This window comes from Pseudochaenichthys georgianus, chromosome 2 (genome assembly GCF_902827115.2).
Source record: "Pseudochaenichthys georgianus chromosome 2, fPseGeo1.2, whole genome shotgun sequence".
NCBI classification, from domain to species: Eukaryota; Metazoa; Chordata; class Actinopteri; order Perciformes; family Channichthyidae; genus Pseudochaenichthys; species Pseudochaenichthys georgianus.
In genome coordinates this window covers 998,233-1,020,157 of record NC_047504.1, presented here as the reverse complement: position 1 = coordinate 1,020,157, position 21,925 = coordinate 998,233, and the positions used below count along the sequence as shown (strand labels likewise).

The 21,925-nt window shown below is 43.1% G+C and overlaps 1 protein-coding gene across 1 annotated transcript in view; it reads right to left on the bottom strand.

The window, feature by feature from the left end:
- LOC117460614 (receptor tyrosine-protein kinase erbB-4-like) overlaps window positions 1–21,925 on the bottom strand; it is a 116,897-nt gene that overhangs the window by 46,853 nt on the left and 48,119 nt on the right. Inside the window, exons 4-13 of the mRNA XM_071205056.1 lie at window positions 13,030–13,164; window positions 11,693–11,758; window positions 10,378–10,496; window positions 9,558–9,699; window positions 8,893–9,006; window positions 5,194–5,320; window positions 4,144–4,217; window positions 3,179–3,269; window positions 2,435–2,640; window positions 554–686 (exon numbers count right to left, since the gene is read on the bottom strand). Of these exons, the coding sequence (XP_071061157.1) occupies window positions 554–686; window positions 2,435–2,640; window positions 3,179–3,269; window positions 4,144–4,217; window positions 5,194–5,320; window positions 8,893–9,006; window positions 9,558–9,699; window positions 10,378–10,496; window positions 11,693–11,758; window positions 13,030–13,164 (1,207 nt within the window). The remainder of the gene's footprint in view (window positions 1–553; window positions 687–2,434; window positions 2,641–3,178; window positions 3,270–4,143; window positions 4,218–5,193; window positions 5,321–8,892; window positions 9,007–9,557; window positions 9,700–10,377; window positions 10,497–11,692; window positions 11,759–13,029; window positions 13,165–21,925) is intronic.

Below are 21,925 nucleotides of genomic sequence, written 5' to 3'. Positions count from 1 at the left end.
ATGTACATAAAGCAATGACCTGAATGCAATTATTCACACTGAAAACAGAACATCAGTGGACATCAAAGAGCCTTTGTCGCAAATGTCAATTATCTCCCAGCTCAGAGCAGTAAACTCGCTTTTTCTGCCAGCCTGAATGGGCAATTTGAAATAAAATATAATACTTCAACGGTATATTCAAATTGATTATGGACTATGGCTGTAACAGGCAGCCAAATGTTCCTTTAACTGCTCACGGTAACTGTTCACAGAGTGAAATTCCTTATTGGTTCATCTCATTACATTCATGCCAATGCAATTAGACTCCCCTCCTCCAGAGCTCTTGAGAATGTTTTCACTTCATTCTCATGCATCAAAGCGGCTTAAATTGATTTGATTTCTTCTGTTTGTCATGTGCGGCTGTTTGCGAGGGGAATGAATGCAGCCTCCTGAAACTGTAATGATCTGATATTCTGGAAAACGCTTCATTTCCGGGTCAGATTCGTGTCGTCAAGCATTTACCCCAAATGCATCGACTTGAATAAAAGAAGTGTTTTCTGAATGGATTACTCACCCGTCAAAAAGGTTGCAGGACTCCACGCAGGTGCGGCCCCGCCTGAAGTACCTGCAGGAGAGACACTGGTCGGGCCCCCCGCCCCAGCACCCGTCGTCCGAACACATGCCATCACACACCATGCGCTGCTGAGCTGTGGAGAGGAGGAAAGCCTGTAAGAAAGCCTGTAGCCTGCACCAGTGGAGGAAAGTAACTAAGTACTCTAGTAATTGATTATTATATATTAATACAACATATACATGCACTTATACATGAACATATATAATTATAGGGTTAGCTATCCAGTGGTATATAAAGTCATTGAAATAAACCCCACTTGTACCAGGAAGTTACAAACACATTAATGCATTGATAATTATAGTACGATCAAAATACACGGTTATTAAATGGACCATTCTGCATAATGACTTCTTACTTAAAGTACAATTTTCACCTTGTAGAATTGCTACTATGACTGTTCTATGTCCACCGCGGACACCCACACATATCATTAAATCCAAGCACACTTGAAACTTGATATGATACATGAATAGCTCTGAAGTTAAAGCATCTTATAGTGGTTTATATTATACACTTTAATCTAGAGGATGGCAGCGTGTTTTACCCAAGGATGTCGAAAGAGAACTAGATACGGTAAAGACACCGTTTCCTATGATAAGCCCCGCCTTCTATCTGCCCATCTCGGCTCCGTCAAATGAATAGAGTGGGAACATATAACTCTGGTTTTGCTTTGAGTTGATTTTACAACGTTGAGAGGGCTAACAAAGTGTTTGTTCTCGAGTAACTTTTCAAAAACGACGGCTATTTCCCAATGTAAGGAGATGGTAAAAAGTGTGTTCGGGCCGTTATGGACACGAACAGAATCATATTTGGCCACTACGAAAAAAGTGCTTGAAAAGGCCAGCGCACTTCCTGATGGATGGTTTTACCATGCATGTTCTTGCATTAGTGTGCGATTGTGTGTGGTCTAGCCGAGGGATGCCCAGCTGTGTGAGTTCTACATTGGTATTCCCAACACTTCCGCAATTAAAGACCGCCCGTAACAGAACCCTAAGTCCTTTTTCCCCTCAGTCGAACCACAACAATCGATGCTGTTCATTGCACTCGGCGTGTCCTCCATCCGGTGATTGGCAACCACGTCGCCGGGTGTGTCGCCCCGTGGGGGCAGAAACCCTTTGTCAACAGCCGAACAGTCAATGTTAGACAGGGGGGCTAGAGCCTAATGAAGAGGCCTGTGTGAGGCTGCATCGATCGATTTCTAAACACACCGCAGTCATTAACTGGCTAATGATATCAAACACTACAGTGTCCGTGTTTTCTCGGTCTTTACTGGCACATTACACGACCAAAGAAATGGTTACTAAGAGATGATAATACCATTTTCAATTAATTACAAAAGCATGGTGACAATTCCCTCCTTGTATTACACCTCCCACCCTCCACTCCACAGTTTCCACCATCTGCAGCTCAATCCACATGTACACTATTCATCGTTTCCATCAGGTGTCCGCGTCCCTGTGGCTAGCAGTGAGCTTAATCCACCTCTGTGCATGACGCATTAAGCACTTTCCTCACAGGGCGCTGAATAAGGGCTTTCATGGCCGGGCAGCTTAGAGACGCCCGTGACACAGTCGCCTTGGAAACGGGCATGGTGTAGTGTAAGGCTGGGGGGGGATTTGCAGAGATACGCGGGGCATCTGGAATTAATTAGACGACTAATAGGAAGGAAAAAGAGAGAACGGAGGAACTTAAAAGATGTTACCACCAAATGTGTATTTTTCTAAAAATCCCAAATGGACACACCAGACTGTTTATTTGTAACTAAAAAAAGTACTACTTTGATCCAGAGTTAAAACGTATTTCATCAAACAGACTACTTACTGCATTCCTTCGGCTCTCTGTTGTTGCGGATCAGGACTTTCTGGCTGGACGTCCTGAAGAGAGACGTCCAGTTGACGGTGTTGTAGAAGCACAGGCGGCTGTTGTTGAAGATGTACACGTTCCCGGCGCTGATCTCGTCCAGCGACTGGAACTGAAGCGAGGAGATCCAACGCTGCTTCAAGATCAACAGAGAAATACCACTACCGCTGCAGGAGACAGAGAAAAGGGAAATAATGACAACGTTGAGATAGATAGTGAGGGGAAAAGACAGATGTAAGACGAAGAACAGGGTGATAAAAAGTTTTTAAAATGAGCGGAATGAAAGAGAAATGTGGCACAAAGAAGGAGTGAGACTGAGAAGGAGGATGCTTCTGCCCTAAATGACCCATTGCTGAGTTACAGGGTCATCAGTGGCGTTCTCCTTTGACTCGGCCAGCACCATCTCTTGGATCTGCCACTTGTGAGCGAACACAGAACCTGTTATCAAAAAGGGGGCTAATCAAAGCTGCGTGCTGCTTCAAAGGGCCTCTGTGCAGTACATCGCGGCCTGGCGGCTCATTAGCCCCAACAGTAGCCATTCAAGTACACCAAAACAGCAAGAAAGAGGGAGATATGAGGAGCTTTCCCCAGCAAAGATAGCACATATAAAACAAGCATTTCACATGTAATTAGGTAAACACATGAGTTTAAGATGTAGTGGCATACGTCATATACGTTTGATCGCTTTTACGAGATAACACATACCTGTATAGGGATCTACCTCCAATGGTTGACAGGCTGGAAAACACACTCAGATCTGTCATGTTCTCAGGCCAAGACTGGATGTTGAGGTATCCTAAATAAAAACATGCGGTAGTTAGCAGTGGAGCGGTCTAGACCGGAACATTGAAGTCATGGTCGAGATCAGACAGACGAGAACAAGGGGTGCCAAAACTAAGGGGCTGAAGTCAAACGATGGGTACCTAATGGAGTAATAATGCATTTGAGTACGAGGCTTTCAACGAGTCGCAAGCTCAAGTGGTACAACCCTACTAATGCGTAGGGTTAGTTCAAGTAATCAAAGCTTTTTACTCAGTAATAATGGGGACAATGAAATAATGAAAAAAGGAAAAAGGGTTCCAGGCTGCACATGTACACGCATTGCCTCTGAGAAGTTCACACAAGATTCTTTGTAAAAAAAAAAAAAAAAAGCTTCGAGACGACCATATACCCTAATTCAAAGAATGGATTTAATATTGTGCACAATCAGTCCCGTTGCACTTGCCTTTGATGACAGATTACGTCCGATGAGAACGTGTGGAAATGACATAAAAGGGATAGAGCAGGAAATGGCTGGGATAGGATGGCCATTGCTCTTTCTTATTGCTCGGATTTTCATTATGAAAATGCAGTTTCACTCCATTAGCTGTTTGGCTCAAACGCAAGACGCACTTTCATATGACAAAAGGGTTTGTGTACGAGGTATTACTCATCCCTTAAGGCCACTAATAGTTAATGAATAAATACACACTCGAGCATGCACACACACAGCGCGTTACTGAAAGCACGTATAACTATTACAATAACATCATATCCACTTTTAGAGTTCAACGACACAAAAGAAACGTATTTGCCATTTTCCACTTTCTTTTACTGCCTCAGAGGCGACACCAACAACATCATCCTTTTACTTTATTTAGTCAACTTTGCAAAGGTGAGCCCAGACCCACCTGTGATCTCCTTCACGGTGCGGAATGCGTTGAGGTGTTCAGGGTCCATAGGTCCGATACCATGATACATGTCACTGAAAGAAAAAAGTCAATATCTTTATTTTTCTCCCTGCATTTGCTTTAGTGTGACCTTATTTATAAAACAGTCCTGAAAGATCTTATTACTGGAGACAGAATTATTTGTTCTCTCTAATGTGCTGTGTGACATTACACATTATGCTATCCTTAAGATAGAGCTTCGGGACACTTTGACAGTAGCGTGTGATTGAGTATCTGCTTGTTGACCTTCCAAAGTCAGGATTTCCCCGACACAATGGGATATGGATGAAGAACTGTTTGTCTACAAGTCTACCTCTCTTCCTCCGCTGTAAGTCATTCCGATAGTATTCCAGTTATTAAGTATCTTAAGTGCTTTGACAAAAAATCCATAAAAAAATTTCATCTGTAGAAGCCGTAATACTGTAAAAAGTACAATGGCCTACCTGCCTGTCAGCCTTCCATCGGGGCACAAATGTATCTCGTGCCCTCATTGGTCATGTGCACGTTCGTGTGTGTTGGGGGAGGGGCTCTATAAGGAAGTGGCAGATTTTCTCCGGTTGTGTATTTTCAAATTCTAGCGATCTCGAGCCGGTTTCTCAAACTTACCACCTTTAAGTGTTCACGATGCTTGATTTATTTCCGTTACTTAAATCAAACTTGGAGTAAGTCATACTAACTGTTTTAATTGTATGTATTTGAATGTGCTACCACTTTGGGAATAATCATATTTCAAGATGCGAGACCAGCCATTATGAAATATTATGATTCTTGACCATTTTAGTCATTATGTAATGCTTAAATATGCGTTTGAATTAATGTTAGAACGCATTATAATTATTTACGAGTGAATGTTAATATACCTGTACAGAGCTATAAGTATGTTAAATATTGAATAATAATTAAATAAACAAATACATAAAATAGTTAAAGACATGAGCATCACAGAAAGTGTTACCAAAAAAATTAGCTTGACATGAAAAACGTTTAAAAATACAAATCTCCTGGACTTACCCTTTGATCCCCGTAATGAGGAAGATCAGGTTCCCGTTGATTTTGGTGCAGTTGACAAAGTTATCAATATTGCTGGCATCTACTGTTTGCGCCGCCTGCAGGCTGCCCGTCCCTATGCCATCGCACACTGCCAACACAAACACACAAGCACACATTAATCAAATGATGAAGTTGCTTTAGGCATGCATTACCTTCTTTAGAGTACAGCCCAAAGTGCCCTTGCACCGCAGAGACCTCATTCTGAGAAAGTGCTATTAGCTATTTGTCACGTTCATTCTTTACACTCTTTTATGAAACTACACCCTGCCTTGGTGCGCAGGCAAGGCCGCGGCCCCTTCTCCATGCATTGGGATTCTTTTGATGAAAGCACGGCCAATCCACAGCCAATTCCTCTCTGTAATGAATACATTACATCTGCATTAATTACCCTTGCGTTCTGGTGTGAGCCAAGTATTTCTGACACAGGCGGCGGAGATGATGAATAAGGCTTGTATTAAGTGGTGTAACCAGTTTTTGATTGTGATTTATACCAGCCAATTCCATATCTGAAATGCTAATTTGTTATCATTTTCCACAGTTCCTTGGGCTATCCCTCATTAACCCCTTCCTGCTGCGTGACGATGTAATCAAGAGATTAGCCAATCAATGGATGCCTGAGCCCCGTGCGCGGAGCCCGGAGGAAAACGGGACTAAAAGAGAAAGGGCAGATCAGTTACCTTTGTGGGAACAATATGACGAAGAGGCTAATTCTCTGTATTGAACTGCTTTTTACATTTCAAATTGTTTAGCTAATTAGCTGCCACTCGCACTCGTTGTAATTACTGAGCAGGTAGCAGCAGTTTCTCAGTATGTTCCCACGGCATGTTAATTAACACAGCGACTGTTGTCGGGTCAGACATGTGACCTTGATGTATGCGATATGTAATACAGTGTATATTCAAAGCAGCAATATGAGGTGTGCAAAACAAGTGGACAGTCATTTCAATAATGCATGAATACATACATGGCATGCATAACAAATAGATGGTATACAGTTTAAAGTCGACTGCATGTATTATATGATAGACGCTGTTAAGACATGAGGATGTTAGAGCAGTTGGTATTGTATGGCTTTACCCTAAAATTACAACAGCTATCTTTTATTTTAGGGGTGTATATTATTAGCATAAATAAATCAGCTTATTTAGTATAATGTAAAACAAAAAGCTCGTGCCAATAAAACAAAGTATTTCATTTTGTATAAAGCTTTTGTGTAATTCTTGTGTGCTCCAGTAACATCACTTTTAGCATTAATAACATTAATTAATAATATAGGTAAAACAAACAGAAAGTATTTAATCACATTGAGTATAACTTATACATTACGTGTCACTTGTTGCTTTTATCCAAAGCGACTTACATACACGCAGTACTGTGGGCAATCCCCACAGGAGCAATTTGGGGTGAAGTGTCCCAGAGACACAACGACATGCTGACTGCAGTGGGACTCAAACTTTCTACCCCCTGATTCAAAGTCCAGCACACTTTCCACTGAGCCACAGCCGCCCAACATTACACATTATATACTGAAAGAGTGCCCACAAAATGAGGATGTTGTCAGTGTGTCTGTGCACTAAGAAGACAAATGTGACAATCTCACACACTAACACTTACTGGGAAACCAAGTGCATCATCATTCCTAGTGTCATCATAATTGAAATATTGAGGGCAGTTAAGACTCCTCAAAGTGTCCAACTTTATGATGAATGCACATACTGGGGACGGGTGGCGCAGTGGTCTGTGCCACTGCGTCAGGCCGTCGTGTCTTTGGGCAAGACACTTCACCCGGATTTGCTCCTGTGGGTATTGTCCACAGTACATGTATGATACCAATGTGTACTTGTAAAAGCGCCTCGATGACCTCGAGGCGTGAAGATGGACGGTGTGGCGCAGTGCGCTGTGCAATGATCATCAGATCAAGGGGTGAAACCCGCCGCTGCTGCGTCTGTAAAGCCGGTGTGTCCTTGGGCAAGACACTTCACCTGAACTTGCTCCTGTGGGTATTGTCCACAGTGACCATTGCATGTATGATGTGTGTAATGTGTATTTGTGAAGCGCTTTGAGCATCTGGAAAAGCGCTATAATAAATGTAAGGGATTATTATTAATTATTATATTACAGTGACGCTGACTTTTTCAACAAAATCCACTTGAAAATATCTTCTTAAAATAACTGTCTAAAACAAACTGTCCTTCACTGCAAACATCGCTGCTACAACCCGCTGCTGCAGATACACGCTCTACAACATCAGGAGGATACGTCCCCAGCTGACCCAGAAAGCAACGCAGGTTCTGGTCCAGGCTCTCGTCACCTCACGCCTAGACTACTGCAACTCCCTTCTGGCTGGTCTACCTGCATGTGCCATCCGACCTGCAGCTCATCCAGAATGCAGCGGCTCGTCTGGTCTTTTTGTCGCTGCTTTTAATTGAACTATTCATATCTTAAACTGCACTTTAACTTTTATCCATGTATTTTTTCTTTTTATGTTTATTTTATTAGCTTTTATTTTTAATGACTGATTTTAAATGCCATTTTCTTAATGTCTTTCGTTTTTTGTAAAGAACTTTGAATTGCCTTGTGTTGAAAAGTGCTATATTAATAAACTTGCCTTGCCTTGGTCTTCAACCTTCCAAAATGTTCCCACACCACTCCGCTCCTCCGCTCCCTTCACAGGCTTCCGGTAACTGCTAGAATCCACTTCACTGGTACTTGTGTACCATGCTGCGAATGGATCTGGCCCTTCCTACATCCAGGACATGGTTAAACCGTACACCCCAGCGCGTGCACTCCGCTCTGCATCAACAAAACGGCTCGCTGCACCGCACTGCGAGGGGGACCCAAGTTCCCATCAGCAGAAACACGTGAGTTTGCTATCCTGGCTCCAAGATGGTGGAATGAGCTCCCATTGACATCAGGACAGCAGAAAGCTTACACACCTTCCGGCGCAGACTGAAAACTCATCTCTTTCGACTCCACTTCGAGCGATAGAATTACTAACAAAGCACTTATATACGAACAAAGGACTTGCTTACCTAAAGCCAGTTGAAATGTTTGGCTCTATGAAACCTGATGTACTTATGATTCTGTTTTCTTCAAGTTTGTATCTTCTTGGTCGAACGCACTTATTGTAAGTTGCTTTGGATAAAAGCGTCAGCTAAATGCAATGTAATGTATTGAAGTTCAAAGAATGATGATTATTTAAGCCATCCTCCTACCAAGCATGCTAATGGCAACAAGATGATTGAAACTACTAAATCATTAACTAATGTATACCAATAACATTTATAATGTTATCATGTTGCCATGATATATAATTAAATGGCCGTTATCACTAATTATCGCAATTATTCTAATGTACTGGCCAATCAGCAGCTTCTATTTTTGAAAAAGGGACATTTTAAGCAACACCTAGAAGGAAATAAAATGTGACGTTTTGAAGAAAAACAATGATAGGTTTCAGCATCAAAACAACACATTCTTTAGAATTTGGCACCAAAACTACTTTGATAAGTTAAGGAAAAGTGTTTGGACCAGTCGATTTACCTGTACCTAAACCCAATTTCTCCTTTGAGATCTGACTCTAGATTGACACAGCCTAATTAAATATACCGTACGTTAATCTTCGTCATTCTGCATTGGCCAATTTAGAAGTGGACTTACCTTTCGGACAGATGTCGGTGCAGGGGGTGCACATTTTGATGCGGTTGACCTCCACTTCCATCTTGTTGCTGGGGCACGCTCTGACGCAGGAGCTGTGGTCCACCACGAAGTTATCTGGCGGAGACACAGGCAGAGTGTTGGTGTTCTTCTCAGAGGAGATGCTGTGTGTAAAAATCAACGTGTGGCGAAGCACCATTTCCTAGAAGGAGCCCTCTAATGTCGAGCAATTGATTGTGTTTTAATCACGTTTGTATAATGATCAAAACTAATGGTCTAGGGCTATATTGCCCAGGAAAAGAAATGAATCAATTTAGTACTTGGGAGCGGCGGTGGGAAAAAGTGCAACTGGTGTGTGCTCATTTGATGATCACTGGGACATGAATATGCAATCTGTTGACTTGTAATGCATGCTCGCTGAAACACCGCTGCACTCTGACTCGATAACAGTGAAATAAAGAACTACAATTTATTTTTTCAGCTGCCAGAGGCATAAAACAGATGGCGACTGGTTTATTGAGACGCACGATTTATTTGTGTTCGAGTCATTTATCTTTTCTTGAAATTATTGTTTCAGGATAAATGCTTCTTCACCGGTTCGCAGACTATAAATTATGAGCACCATTATGAGCGTCCTGGCAGTCAAATTGAACTCAAAGCAGACTTACGTGGGCATTTCTTGACACAGAAGGCTCCATAGGTGTACTTGGCTCTGGGGTTGTGCTCCAACTGGAAGGACGTGGGGTTGTAGACGAACGGCTGGGGGCATTGGGTCACACATGCTCCGCTGTCGTTGAAATTGGTGCAAGCCTGCGGAAAGCGCACAAAAACAGTTAGCTACAAGGCACGAGCATGACTTCCCATGGGGGGTAGGAAACAGAGGGGTTATGGGAGGGGAGGCTTTTCTCAATAAGTCACCGTGAGGGAAAGAGTATTACAGCAGCATTTCATGTATACGTCAAATCGTGATCGTCCAGCATTCCCTTGCCTCTCTGAACGCCAAATGGGAGAAAAATTGGAGCCATTGATCGTGCGCCACCATGTAAACGGTGAAATGTTTTCCCATAAACCCCGTTAAGTGTTTCGTTGTCTGTGTCCACAGGCTGTAATTGAATTGGACGAGGCTTTTCTGTGAATTACAACGACAATATCGTCCCGCGTGTCCGAGCGGTCGAGTTTGGGGAAATGGGAGAGAAGTGCAGGTGATAAAAGGGATACTAATTGGAAACACTGAATCACCAATTTGTTCTTTCTAAGAGGAGACTTTTACAGCCCCGCCGAAAAATGACAAACAATTCATCAGCCGGCAAACAAAGTGGATCATTTGCCGTCGGGCGAAGATGACAAACAGATGTTGCAAGTTAAAGAGGGATGATATTAGAAACTTGTCTCAGAGAGGAAAAGTGAAGATATTGAAGGGAAGAGAGTTGGGAAACTTAAGAAAGGAACAAAAGTGTGTGTGTGTGTTTGTGTGTGTGTGTGACGTACGAAGCAATCCGTGTCCTTGGGGCCGGCACAGCCGCCGGCGCACTCTCGGTGGCAGCAGTCGCTGACGTAAGGCCCGAAGCATCGACCGTCACACTGCTCCGCACACACCGTCTTTGTCACTGCACAGGAAGTGGATTTTTTTTTTTAAAGGTCTGACACATATATTCACACTTGGAAAAAAAAGAGACAACACCACCTCTGTGAGCAAACGTCGTCTGATGTAGGATTCCAGAGTGAGGGCCTTGAGCAAACTAAAGGTCAGACAAGTGGGTTCGTGACGACGAGGTCACAGGCTCGAACGCCCAGGCGCAGCTTAAAAGACACGGAGCACTGTCCTTTCTTTCAACAGCTGCTCTGGAGGTGCCCTTGAGCCTCTTATCCTTGAGCTTCACATTCAAATTGTGCTCGATTTCACTTCAGGTATGAAGTGAAATCAATTGGTTTCCCCCTTGATACATACACATTGAAAACACTTCACCATATCTGTGTTTATTCTCTGCCGAACGGGCAATAATAAAACGTCCAACTGTTCCCAGAAAGCTATCATTTGTTGCTATGCCAACTCTTGTGGAATACCAGAGAAATATAACTGCTATTCCTGTTTTTGGACACTTGGATCCGACCTATCGTATGAAACTCCAATACTTGCGCTAAAGAACATCCGCCCACACATTATTGGTACAGTAGGAGGAATATCAGCCAGCGAGTCGGCAGGAGCTTGAAGCTGAGGCTGCGCTCACTCTGTGCTGTGTCGGGAACATAATGATGCAGCAGTGAGAGAATAGAACAAGGCCCGTCTATTAGCCTGTGTTAGTGTGAGAACGGGCAGAACTGCAATTATACAGAGAACCAATATTTGTAATGCTTTTGTCCCACTTTAATGTGGGGACAAGATTAATGAGGTTTATGTTTGGTGCAACTGTGGTTAGAATAAGAAGAAAAGAAGATTAAACACCCCCTCCCCACTCTGTGTCAAAGTAGATTATAGCGGATTATAGATTATTTTAAACAGATTGTACAATATCCCCCACAATTCAGTCAATAAAGTAGCGTTGAATTGACTCAAATGTTGTGATCATGATTGTTTTTCCAGCAGCAGAATATTTAAAAAGAAATGATGGAGTTATTACTGTTGGAGTATTTAAGGAACCATGAATAAAGAACGTTTTTAGGTGCCTAATAATAACGTATTAATTTGCATGTTTTTGGAAGTTTTGAAAAGAAAGATAAGTGTCAGTGTCTGTGTGTCTATTGGCAGAGCTGATTAGCAGGCTTGTCGTTTCCAGGGTAACTGTAGGTGTGTTTGCATACTCACATGTTTGACACTGGTCCTCCTGATGGCCCCAGCAGCGTCCGTTACATGAGCGATGACAGCGTCTGCCTGCACACACACACAGAGCAAACTTAAGATGTAGTTTTTACACACACACACATAAAGACAGCCCCCATGCAGTCACGCACACCCCGACAACTTCTACAAGCGACAGATCTTACATCTCCTACGCTCATCTGACAATAGACCCAGGAGACCTGTTGAAAACACAAGACAAGCCTCCATTCCCTTCAATCAAGCGCGCGCACAGCCAAAGTGGGACCTGACAGCGTCTAGCAGCCCTCGTCTGCCAGTGGCCCATCATCAAGGCTTAATTGACTACGGGTTAATTACAGAGTAAGTGGAATGGTACTGCAGATTGTCACCCGGCCCCTTCAACCACTCCCACTGCGGGGTTGTTAATGTTAAATACTGACTACGGCTTGGCAAAGGGCCCCACTTTGGGAACCGTAACTCCCACTCCATCTCCTGTCATTTCATGTGCCCACCTCCTCTGTTCTTTGTTGCTTTTCATCCTCCTCCTCCTCCATCAGTGCCTTCTTATCAACAAAATGGACATGTTTAGACATTATGTACTTCAAAGTGTCCTTTATTTAAGATCTACCGGCTTTGCGTTACATCAACTACCTGCTAAAGTCGCCTGTAAACATTATGTAAGAGTTGGAAAATAAGCATTGGAATGATGTCAAAAGCTCTGTTTTTGCAAAACTTAAAAGGTTATTCCCTTGCATGTGTTTTTGCCTCAGCTGTCTCTTTTGAAACTGAGCCCACCACTCAAAAAGAGCATGAGACATAAGTGTGTCGAGAAGTTTGAGAGGGTCCGTCTTTAACGGCCAGCTCTTCTGACACAGGATGTCCGCCGGATAGCCCCGATGAGTGGGGCACCGGGGGAACAGGGCAGCTTCAAACCAGCTGTCAGCTTCACTGAGATTTAAAAAGGGCCCAGCAGACAGCGGCTCCACGGGCCTCGCTGCAGAGCCCCTACCCCTGTACTACAATGGAAAGGTTCACACGTTGATCTAACACTATGTGATTTCACTTCCAAATGGCCGCGGGGCAAACGGAATGAATACAAAAAAGAGATAGAGCCCGACTGCTGCTGGTGGGGGGAGTGTGTGTGTGTGTGTGTGTGTGTGTGTGTGTGTGTGTGTGTGTGTGTGTGTGTGTGTGTGTGTGTGTGTGTGTGTGTGTGTGTGTGTGTGTGTGTGTGTGTGTACAGCCTGTTGGCATGTGGTCTGCTTTCAGAAGCAAAAAACAATAACTTGATTTTCATCCAAAGTTACTGGTTGCACTGGTTTCCAGCCACGTGCGGTACTCACAGCCAAGGTTGCTGTTGTTGGATGGCACCACCAGCAGCTCCGCCTGAGGGTTCTTGATAATGTCACGCCAATGGATGGTGTCCGCGTGGCACAGGAATTTGTTCTGGTCAACATAAACTCCCCCGTTCAGCACCTCTGCAACACACAAAGAAGACAGAGAAAGAGAGAAATGAGCATATAGCCATGGATTTATAGCACATGTACAAGATGGCAGAAAATCAATACTTCAAGGTTAACTCCCATCGTTCCTTTGTCTCAAAGTACCGCGCCGCATAGTGCTCCCTGAAGTGCATCTGAGCAAGAAGATAAATGCTATTGACAAATGCACAGAGTAATTCAATGCCATGTCCAAAGACAATGATGTCTCATAAAGAATTACTCGGCAGAAAACAAGTAAATGGATGTCACGATGTAAACAAAAGCAGCCCGGAAAAGAAGTCCAAACTGTACGCTGGTGTGAATTCCTAATTATGCATTAAGTATTCAATCATTTAATTTGTATCGTGAGAGTTAAAGGTGGGGTAGGTAAGTTTGAGAAACCGGCTCGAGATCGCTAGAATTTGAAAATACACAACCGGAGAAAATCTGCCACTTCCTCACAGAGCCCCTCCTCCAACACACACGAACGCGCACATGACCAATGAGGGCACGAGATAAGTTTGTGCCCCGATGGAAGGCTGACAGGCAGGTAGGCCATCCAATCCATTGGTTGTACTTTTTACAGTATTACGGCTTCTACAGATGAAAAAAATGTATGGATTTTTTGTCAAAGCACTTCAGATATTCATTGCTATCGGGATGTTAAGAGCATTCCATGGAATATAACAAAAAGTGTATCTCGAGCCGGTTTCTGAAACTCACCTACCCCACCTTTAATGAATGTCGCTGGAAGACACTGGATACTTGTTGTGGTAATTAAAAACGGAAATAGTAAACTGGAGCATTCCTCAAAACCAAATAAATTTGGTGAATGGAGACTAGTGTAAGGGAATCATGCTGTAGGTAGAGAGTAGATGTATGATATGTGGTTGTAGGGTAAACATTATTCCACTATAACCTATAAGAGGCTCAATACAGGCCGATATCATCAAACAAACTGGGATCAGATTGACCTACTATGCTTTCCTCCATGAAATTGAGAGCCACCACACGAGAGACAAAGGCCGACTTCTCATCCGGCGTTTGCTTAATAGCAAAAATATGTTTCTTTTCAAGGACCAGTGCCCTTAACAGATGCCTGTGCATGGATGGAGTATGATAATCAACTCTAATCCCTCTCCCTGCTGTGCTAATCCAGATTTTGGATATGGAAACAAAATGAAATGATGCAGCAATAATCCCCCTTCCTCCCCAAGCAATGACCCGTGGCAGCATAGAAACAACAGCCCCCCCCCCCCCCATCGGGGAGACCAGCTGACTGTAACCTACTTGAGGGATTAAGATACAATCACCTTGCCTCCCCCTTCTCCTTGAATATCAGGCCGGATTCTAAGAAAATACTTGTCGTAATAAATGAAATTTCAAATGAAAAAAAGGTAACAATGTGGTTCATATCAGGGCTGGATTAGCCGAGAGTAAAGAAGGGTATTATCTCCCAGGGCAGATTATTAACAGCGTGTGAGTTATGCGGACGATTCAGCAGCGGAGGAGCACACGCAGGAAGCTAATCATTACCATCCGACACCCTGATTAAGGAAGTGGGCCTTGGTGGAGACGGGGACATTTATTCAAAGCCCTCTTAGAGGTGACATGGCGCTCTGTCTGCCCGCTGAATGGCCTACAGCCGCGGCTTCATGTAATCATGTTCCCGTCACAATGGACGATTTATCAGGGGGTGTTTTACATTCATGGATGGCAGGGTGAAGAAAGAGACAGCCTATGATTAAGTCAAAAACATGTGGACCGCACTGTCAGCACGCTTTGATGTCATTTTGAAGTACTGATGATTTGTCCGACATATATAAAGAAGGAATTATGTACGAAAGATGCGTCCACATGTGGATTTACATTATATACAGATTATAATGTAGTTGAATAGTACCATAAAAACCCACTTCCTCCCTCAAGAGATCCTCCAACAGACATGTGCGCACGTTAGTCTGTCGAGGTCAACATATAGGGTCACAGAACTCTCACAAAGACAGCCATTTCTATTCAATTCAATGACCTCTGGCCGAGGTTCGGATCAGGGATGCGGTGAAATTGTTAGAACAAATGTACGCCCTATTTTCTAACCACTTTGCTTTACCTTGACGGACAACGGGTGAAAGAAAGATGTAAAGGAAAGTTTATTTAGGAAAGGATTACGGCGGTGCACTTCTTCTAGGTTACACATGTTTTTTTGTTAAAGCAACTTCCTTTGTCACACTGAGTACATATTCAAAAGAGAATGACCTTATAAGGATTTTTTCAATTAATCCAAAATGTCTAATTCAATGTAATGGATGGCCGATTGGTTGGTAGTTTATCACTTGTGGATTAGATTAGAATATAATGTTGCTGATGCAAGGAATTGTGGGACGCCATATTTTTTTCTTCTCATGAATAATGGTACATCTTCTCCTAGCTCTTACCATGGCTGCCACTTTTGGGTGGTCAAACATTTTCTTTTACTTTTTCTGAAGTAATCATTTCTACATTTGAAGGTATGACAGTTTAAATCCATTCTGCCATTTTACGGAGAGTCATCTTTCTGTCCAACCCACCCATTCGCTGTCCCAAATGTTCTTTTAAGTGCTTGTGTCCAGATGCCGTCTGCTCGCTGAGAGACAAATTGCCACCCCTGCCGTCCATCCGGGCAAGGGCACTAACTCTTCTGGCGGCATGACAAGCCGACATCGTGTGGTCGTTCATTAATGTGGGACAGTCCCGGGCCACTGCCCCACACCTCCTACCCGCTTCTCTCCAGTACCACCACCTCAGCGCTTCGATCTTTCCATCAGGTCGGGAGATCTACAGCCGACCGTTCGACACTACAACCCCCCCTCGGCCCAATTCCCTCACCCTCGACACGGCTGTGAATTACGAGGTAGTCATAAAAGCTATTGTCCTGCATCAAAAAGGGGGGAGGTGGGATATAAAGGGCAGCGAGAGAGGGCATTATGAGACCAACATGAGGTGGAGAGACGGGGTTATTGCTAAGGCTTTTAATTAAGATTAGAACAAATAATTAAAGCAATCGTTGTCTATAGAAGGATAAATCTTTTGTGGTACAGTACCGAATGCCGAAGCAAATCGATGACTTGTCGATAAAAGACTTTTGAGTTGCAGCTCTGAACACAGGCTTTTGTTCAACTACTTCTTGTTTAATGTGGTACATTTGCTGTATTTGGTAGTTATGGTTGGTCTTAAACTGCACTGTCACTTTTAACTTGTATTTTTTCTTTTAATGTTTATTTTTATTATCTTTTCTTTTTAATGACTGATTTTAAATGCCATTTTCTTAATGTCTTTCGTTTTTGTAAAGCACTTTGAATTGCCTTGTGTTGAAAAGTGCTATATAAATAACCTTGCTTTGCCTTGGTCAAAACACATGTCTTGAACAATGATAGATGTTCCAGCAGGTGCCTTAAGGGACCTTCTTGGACTTCAGGAGAGTATGCTGTTGGTGCAGACTTCTCCGGGCTTCGGGGAACTAGTGGGAAACCTTGACACATACTAGGCTTTGTTTGTGGTTCTAAAAGCATGTCTGTTGGTGTCTTTGCCTTAGCCTTATTAGCCGTGTTCTAGCTCTAATAGTGCTTGAGATAATGTGTGCTTTCAGTGACTCTCCATTGCCACAAGGAGCCTTGCAGTAACTGTTTGTGTTCATGTAATCCCTGTTGACAAAAGAGAAAAAGAGCTGAAGAGCCACTTATTGTACCCTTGCTCATTTTAATTCCTGCACTTTAACTAGAGAGTATGCTTTAATGAACCTTGTAGCCTTTACATTGGACTGATATCACACACAAGAAAGCTGCTATCCTCTACTGTACTTTCTTCTGCTGGGCGACACAGTTCCCAGCGATGCCGTTTAATGCTTGCATGTGGCTTCTGAGGGCGCCCCCACCATATGCTCAGGTCATGTTTGGATCAAGACTTTCTGGTGCAGTGCTTTGCTACATCTCTCTTGGCAGTGACTCAAAGTGTCTTGCTGTGTCGGAGGAAAAAACTGTCACTGGGAGAAAGTTGACGTGTCACGTTGAATCAGAGAGTAGGGTTGATGTGGAACTGTGCAGGCAGTGAGGTGATCACCAGAGGAGAATATGATTGGGAGATCATAAAAAGATGAATAAATCAACGAATGAATGACTTCATTTAATATCTTTCTTCCACGTCATCTAGTCCTCTCATTGCCACCACTTTGGACTCGGTCCAACCCCCCATGTGTCCCATGGGGCATGTTACTTTGCATTGAGAAACTTTAAAAGGGATATTAAATGATGCTTTAATGCTAATTTACAGTAAGAAATTCAATTGATTCAGTTTAGAACTAACCTCACGTGCCCATGACTAACAGCAAGTCATATCATGTCAATATAGCAACGTATTTAACACATCAATAAACATGTTTTAACTTGTCTATTGTCTCAATTGTTCATTCAAAGTCTTCTTCAATACAGCATGATGTTCATTTTCAAAATGATGCCTATTTTGATTACATTGCCAATAAAGAAGGGGTGGATTTAGGGCATGGGCACCTTTTGATTGACAGATCGATCCTTATCACAATGGTGTTAGGTTTGGCCTGTGTTTTTTGTCTTTTCATGTGACATTTTGGTCGCCTAAACATTTTTGTTTGTCAAACTATTTTTTTTTTTCCGGGTAGTTATTCTTCTGGTTTGCTATTATTCCTTTCTGTAACACAAATGAGTTACTCAAAAACAACTCAAAAAAGCTTTTATGTTGATAAATGAACCAATTAGGACAAAACCCTGGTCTGAAATGTATTATTAAAACTCCATAATGTTGGGTTAAAGCATTAGGAAGTAACCTTTTCACATCCTTTGCATTCATTTCATATATTATATTATTCACTTGAGTGCTATACTTTCATCCGTAGAAGCAAACATTAAGGTGAATTAAGGATTTATTTGTAATTATGTCCGTAGGAAGCAGCAATACTCCTGTGACTCTTGAATGGAGTGGAGACTAGACGTGGAGACTTTGGCTGGAGATGTCTTTTAAAAACCCAAGGTCGAGATAGGGCAATATGGTATAAGATTTATTGGGCATTTTTATTTGTATTGTGCGAAACACGCATTTAGCATTGGGAACAGGCCAATCAGTGCACAGATTGTAAAGCAAGTAAAAATGATCCCTGTGCCAAGTAGCCTTTACGAGCCAATTAAGTTAATTTGACTGTCTTTCAGCAGAGCGGACAGCCTCTAGTTTGAAGTAGTTTCCAAGCAATGATGGCCCCAGCACCAATCAGTGTCCATAGCACTATAGGGAGCCCGCTGATGAGCTTCCATCAGTGCTGCTAGCCACTTGTCCCACATCTCTTTCTCTCCCTAATTATGCTGATGAATAAGGCCGTAATAGTGATCCGTCCTCTGCTGATGAGTCCATACATTCACCGTTATTGTCTTGTCTTGTCTTGGGGGCGGGCGTGTCACGTATCACACAACTCAAGTGGAGTGCGTTTGGGCCATCAGCGCTGCTCTTTTTTTATTAGCATCATCTCTCTATCCTTATCGTCCTCTCAGACCCACCCCCCCTCCCGACGCAAAATGTACTTTTTCACTTGGGTGATGGGTCGACTTGCTGAGTACGGGGAACAGAGAAATCCAGACGAATTGCACATTCGGTCATCTAGAATTCTTAGGTGAGACTGCAAAGACGTACAGAATCCCTTTGATGGAAACCTCGTGTCCAGAAGCATCTGGAAGCCTTGCTGCATCAGGTCGACAAAGCCTCACATTTGCAGGCAGTGCTGGAGCGTTAAGCCTGGGCTTTACCTCTTAAATGCCAATTAATCACTAATGGAAGCACCGTTTTATTTTTCAATTTTTTTATTTACTTATTTAATCCCTCAACCACCAAAAAAGGATGCACATTATTTGAATCAAAAGTCAAGTTATATCCAATGCAAAGCCACGAAACTCCCTCAGGAGGGCACACAGGGATTTTAGCCGCTGCAGACCTTTTGAATGCACAACAATGGGAAAACCTTTCTAGATAGCGGTCTGATATTCACTTACAGAGTACTCGTGTTGCATAAATCGCGGTTTCACAACGTTAACCACATGTTGCAAAACCCTGACGGTAACATTTAAACTGCTGACCAACCAAATAAGGGCAGGAACAAACAACCTATGTGGGTACGAGGACCTGTAGGCTACTTTATATGTAAACAGTTCTGCAGTCCAGCTTTGAAAAACACACTTTTGACCTTTCATTCATAAATTCATGTGAAGTGTATATAAGCAGAACTTCCTGATCATATCTACAGGGACTGCAGATGAAAAATAGTCTGTTGGCTAACTCTGGCGCATTTACAGAAATGTTAATCAATGTGCACTGTCCCTGTCAAATAAATTAAAAAAATTAAAAATATGAGTATGATGTATTTTGTATGTAGCTTTTATGTGTTTTTGTGTATTTTGCTAATGATGCTCAAGAATACTTTATGAGTGCAAGTAGTATTTCTGATAAAAAGGGCACCTCAGAGGAACTGCATGGCCTTGTTACTAGCAGAATTAATGCAGTGAAAATGTAAATTGAATAGAATTCACCATATGAGCCATGTCATTTCACCCCCCACAAATATTTGTTTTTTACAGGGCCTTTAATGGGATGGGATGTGTGTACGCGCTTCACACTCATTCCCATGCATCAGTTCCTGGTGCTCTGCTTAGCCTGTGACACAGCACAGACAGCTGGGCATGACAGAAGGTGGCGAACTGGGGAATGAAACAAATTGCCTTCATTTTCTTAGAGTGCAACCTCTTCAGGGAACACCGATGAACGTTACATAACCGCAACAAATCTGCGACTCCGGGAAAAAAGAATGACTCGCCTGAGAGCCAATGAAGTAAAGTTAGAGAGATTGTGTTCCGGCTCTTTTTGCTGTCCTCAGCTACATTTTCAATTTCCCCCCAGATAATAATGTGTCCAGGAAAAAAACATTGGAGAAATTACAGACTGAATGAGACAGAGTGAGCGGACAAAAATGGTGGACATAAAAACAGCAGAAAGAGAACAAAGAAAGAAAAAGGAGTGTGGTTTCTGGGACTTCTTAATACAGAGAGAAACATTTCGCAAAGGTTTTCCCGTGGGATGTTTAATTGGTGCTATGGAGGTAGATTGTGCATCTCAACAAAATTAAAAGCCCCGTAATTAAAATAAAGTTGTGGATTTCTGTCCTCAGCCAATTTACAGTAAGATGAAGTAAGCCCACGATGAGTGGTAAACGCATGACTCGACTGGAAAACAAGCCGTGGGCCCCTCAGGAAACCCTCTGTGTGAAACTGTGAAGCACTGTACACTGCCTCGGAGCATGTTTACTCTAAAGAGGGGAAGAAAAAAGGGAAAAAAAAGGGTGTTGAGAAAGTAGCTGCTTAAGTGAAAATGACTTCTCAAATCCCATGAATAACTGTTAAGTCTCCAGCCTGCAAACAAGCCGCTGGTTAGATAAATGGCTGCTGATCCCAGAGATAATACAGACACAAAGAAATGGTGGCTAGTTTGCCTTTGGGCACGTGAAAAAACGAATCATCAGCAAAAGGGGAATATGGCGGCACGAGTGGACACAAATGAAATGAACTCTCCAGACTCGTTCCAGCCAGGGGGAAAAACGTCCTGCTTGTGCAGTTGGATAAAGAGCTGTATTATTCACACACCTAAAATGCTGTCAAATGAGCGTGCTGGGTTTAAAAAAACGATACAATCCTTACAAGCAAAATCCTCAGTGGCTCGGGGGCCTCTGACTTGAAGAGAACTTATCTGATCTTCACGGCAAAGCGGAGGTGGGTCTCCAGAGTCCCGTTTCCCCACTTCTCCATTATTAGCTCTGCCAGCCAAAGAGATATTGTGCTCGGTGACAAATGGGAGAAGAGCGCTAGGGCGCAGACAGTGCGGGGGAGGTCCCCTCCATCTCCCCCCTTCCCACGATCCAGAGCGCTGCCGCCGTGTCCTCCCCGATAACCATAATTGTGTTTTAGAGCCCCTGATTAAATTTCGCAGTCTCGAATGATATTGTTTTGCGATGAATCCTTATGAAAAATGCACCGCGTTAGGAGATTATGGAAGCGGTGGCGGTGCAGAAGGAGGCAGCTCAAAGGTGGAGGCGGAGATGACGTTCTTTTCGATATTTCTTTATGCTTCTAAAGCTTCGATGGATGCTGAATGAATCCCTGCCATCACTTTTCTGCTGTCCCTCCACCCACTCCTGCTCCACCCATCTGTCACGCTCCCTCTCTGTCTAACAGACTCACACAGACATAAACACTTTCCATCTTTTGTACACCGGTTGACAAAAGCTATCATGCTAAGGAAAAGGTGCAGATCATTTGACTGTCAGTCTAAAGTTTGAAATGTGCTATGATAAAGTCTCCCTTCTGATTGTCACAGCACCTCTGGGGGAGGCTGATTTTATATATATATATTTTTTTTAGAGGTGACACAAAATGCAATCACGGTGAATGAGAAGCTAGCAAATTCAATAATGGAGGAACTGGAGTCTCTGCACTTAAGGCGGGATGGGCTCACGGCCCTAATAAGCCCTCTTCTGTCAGCGCTTCCCTGCATCTAAATTAACCAGAGGCCCTCCAATCAGCGCGGGCAAACAAAAGAGCCAGCCAAAGAGACGAGAGCGCCGCGGAATACTAATCACGGAAACCAACGCCAGTGGCCGTCAATGACCAACGCGGGTGTGTGTGGCATGGTGTGATTGTGAGACAATTAGCAACTGGGC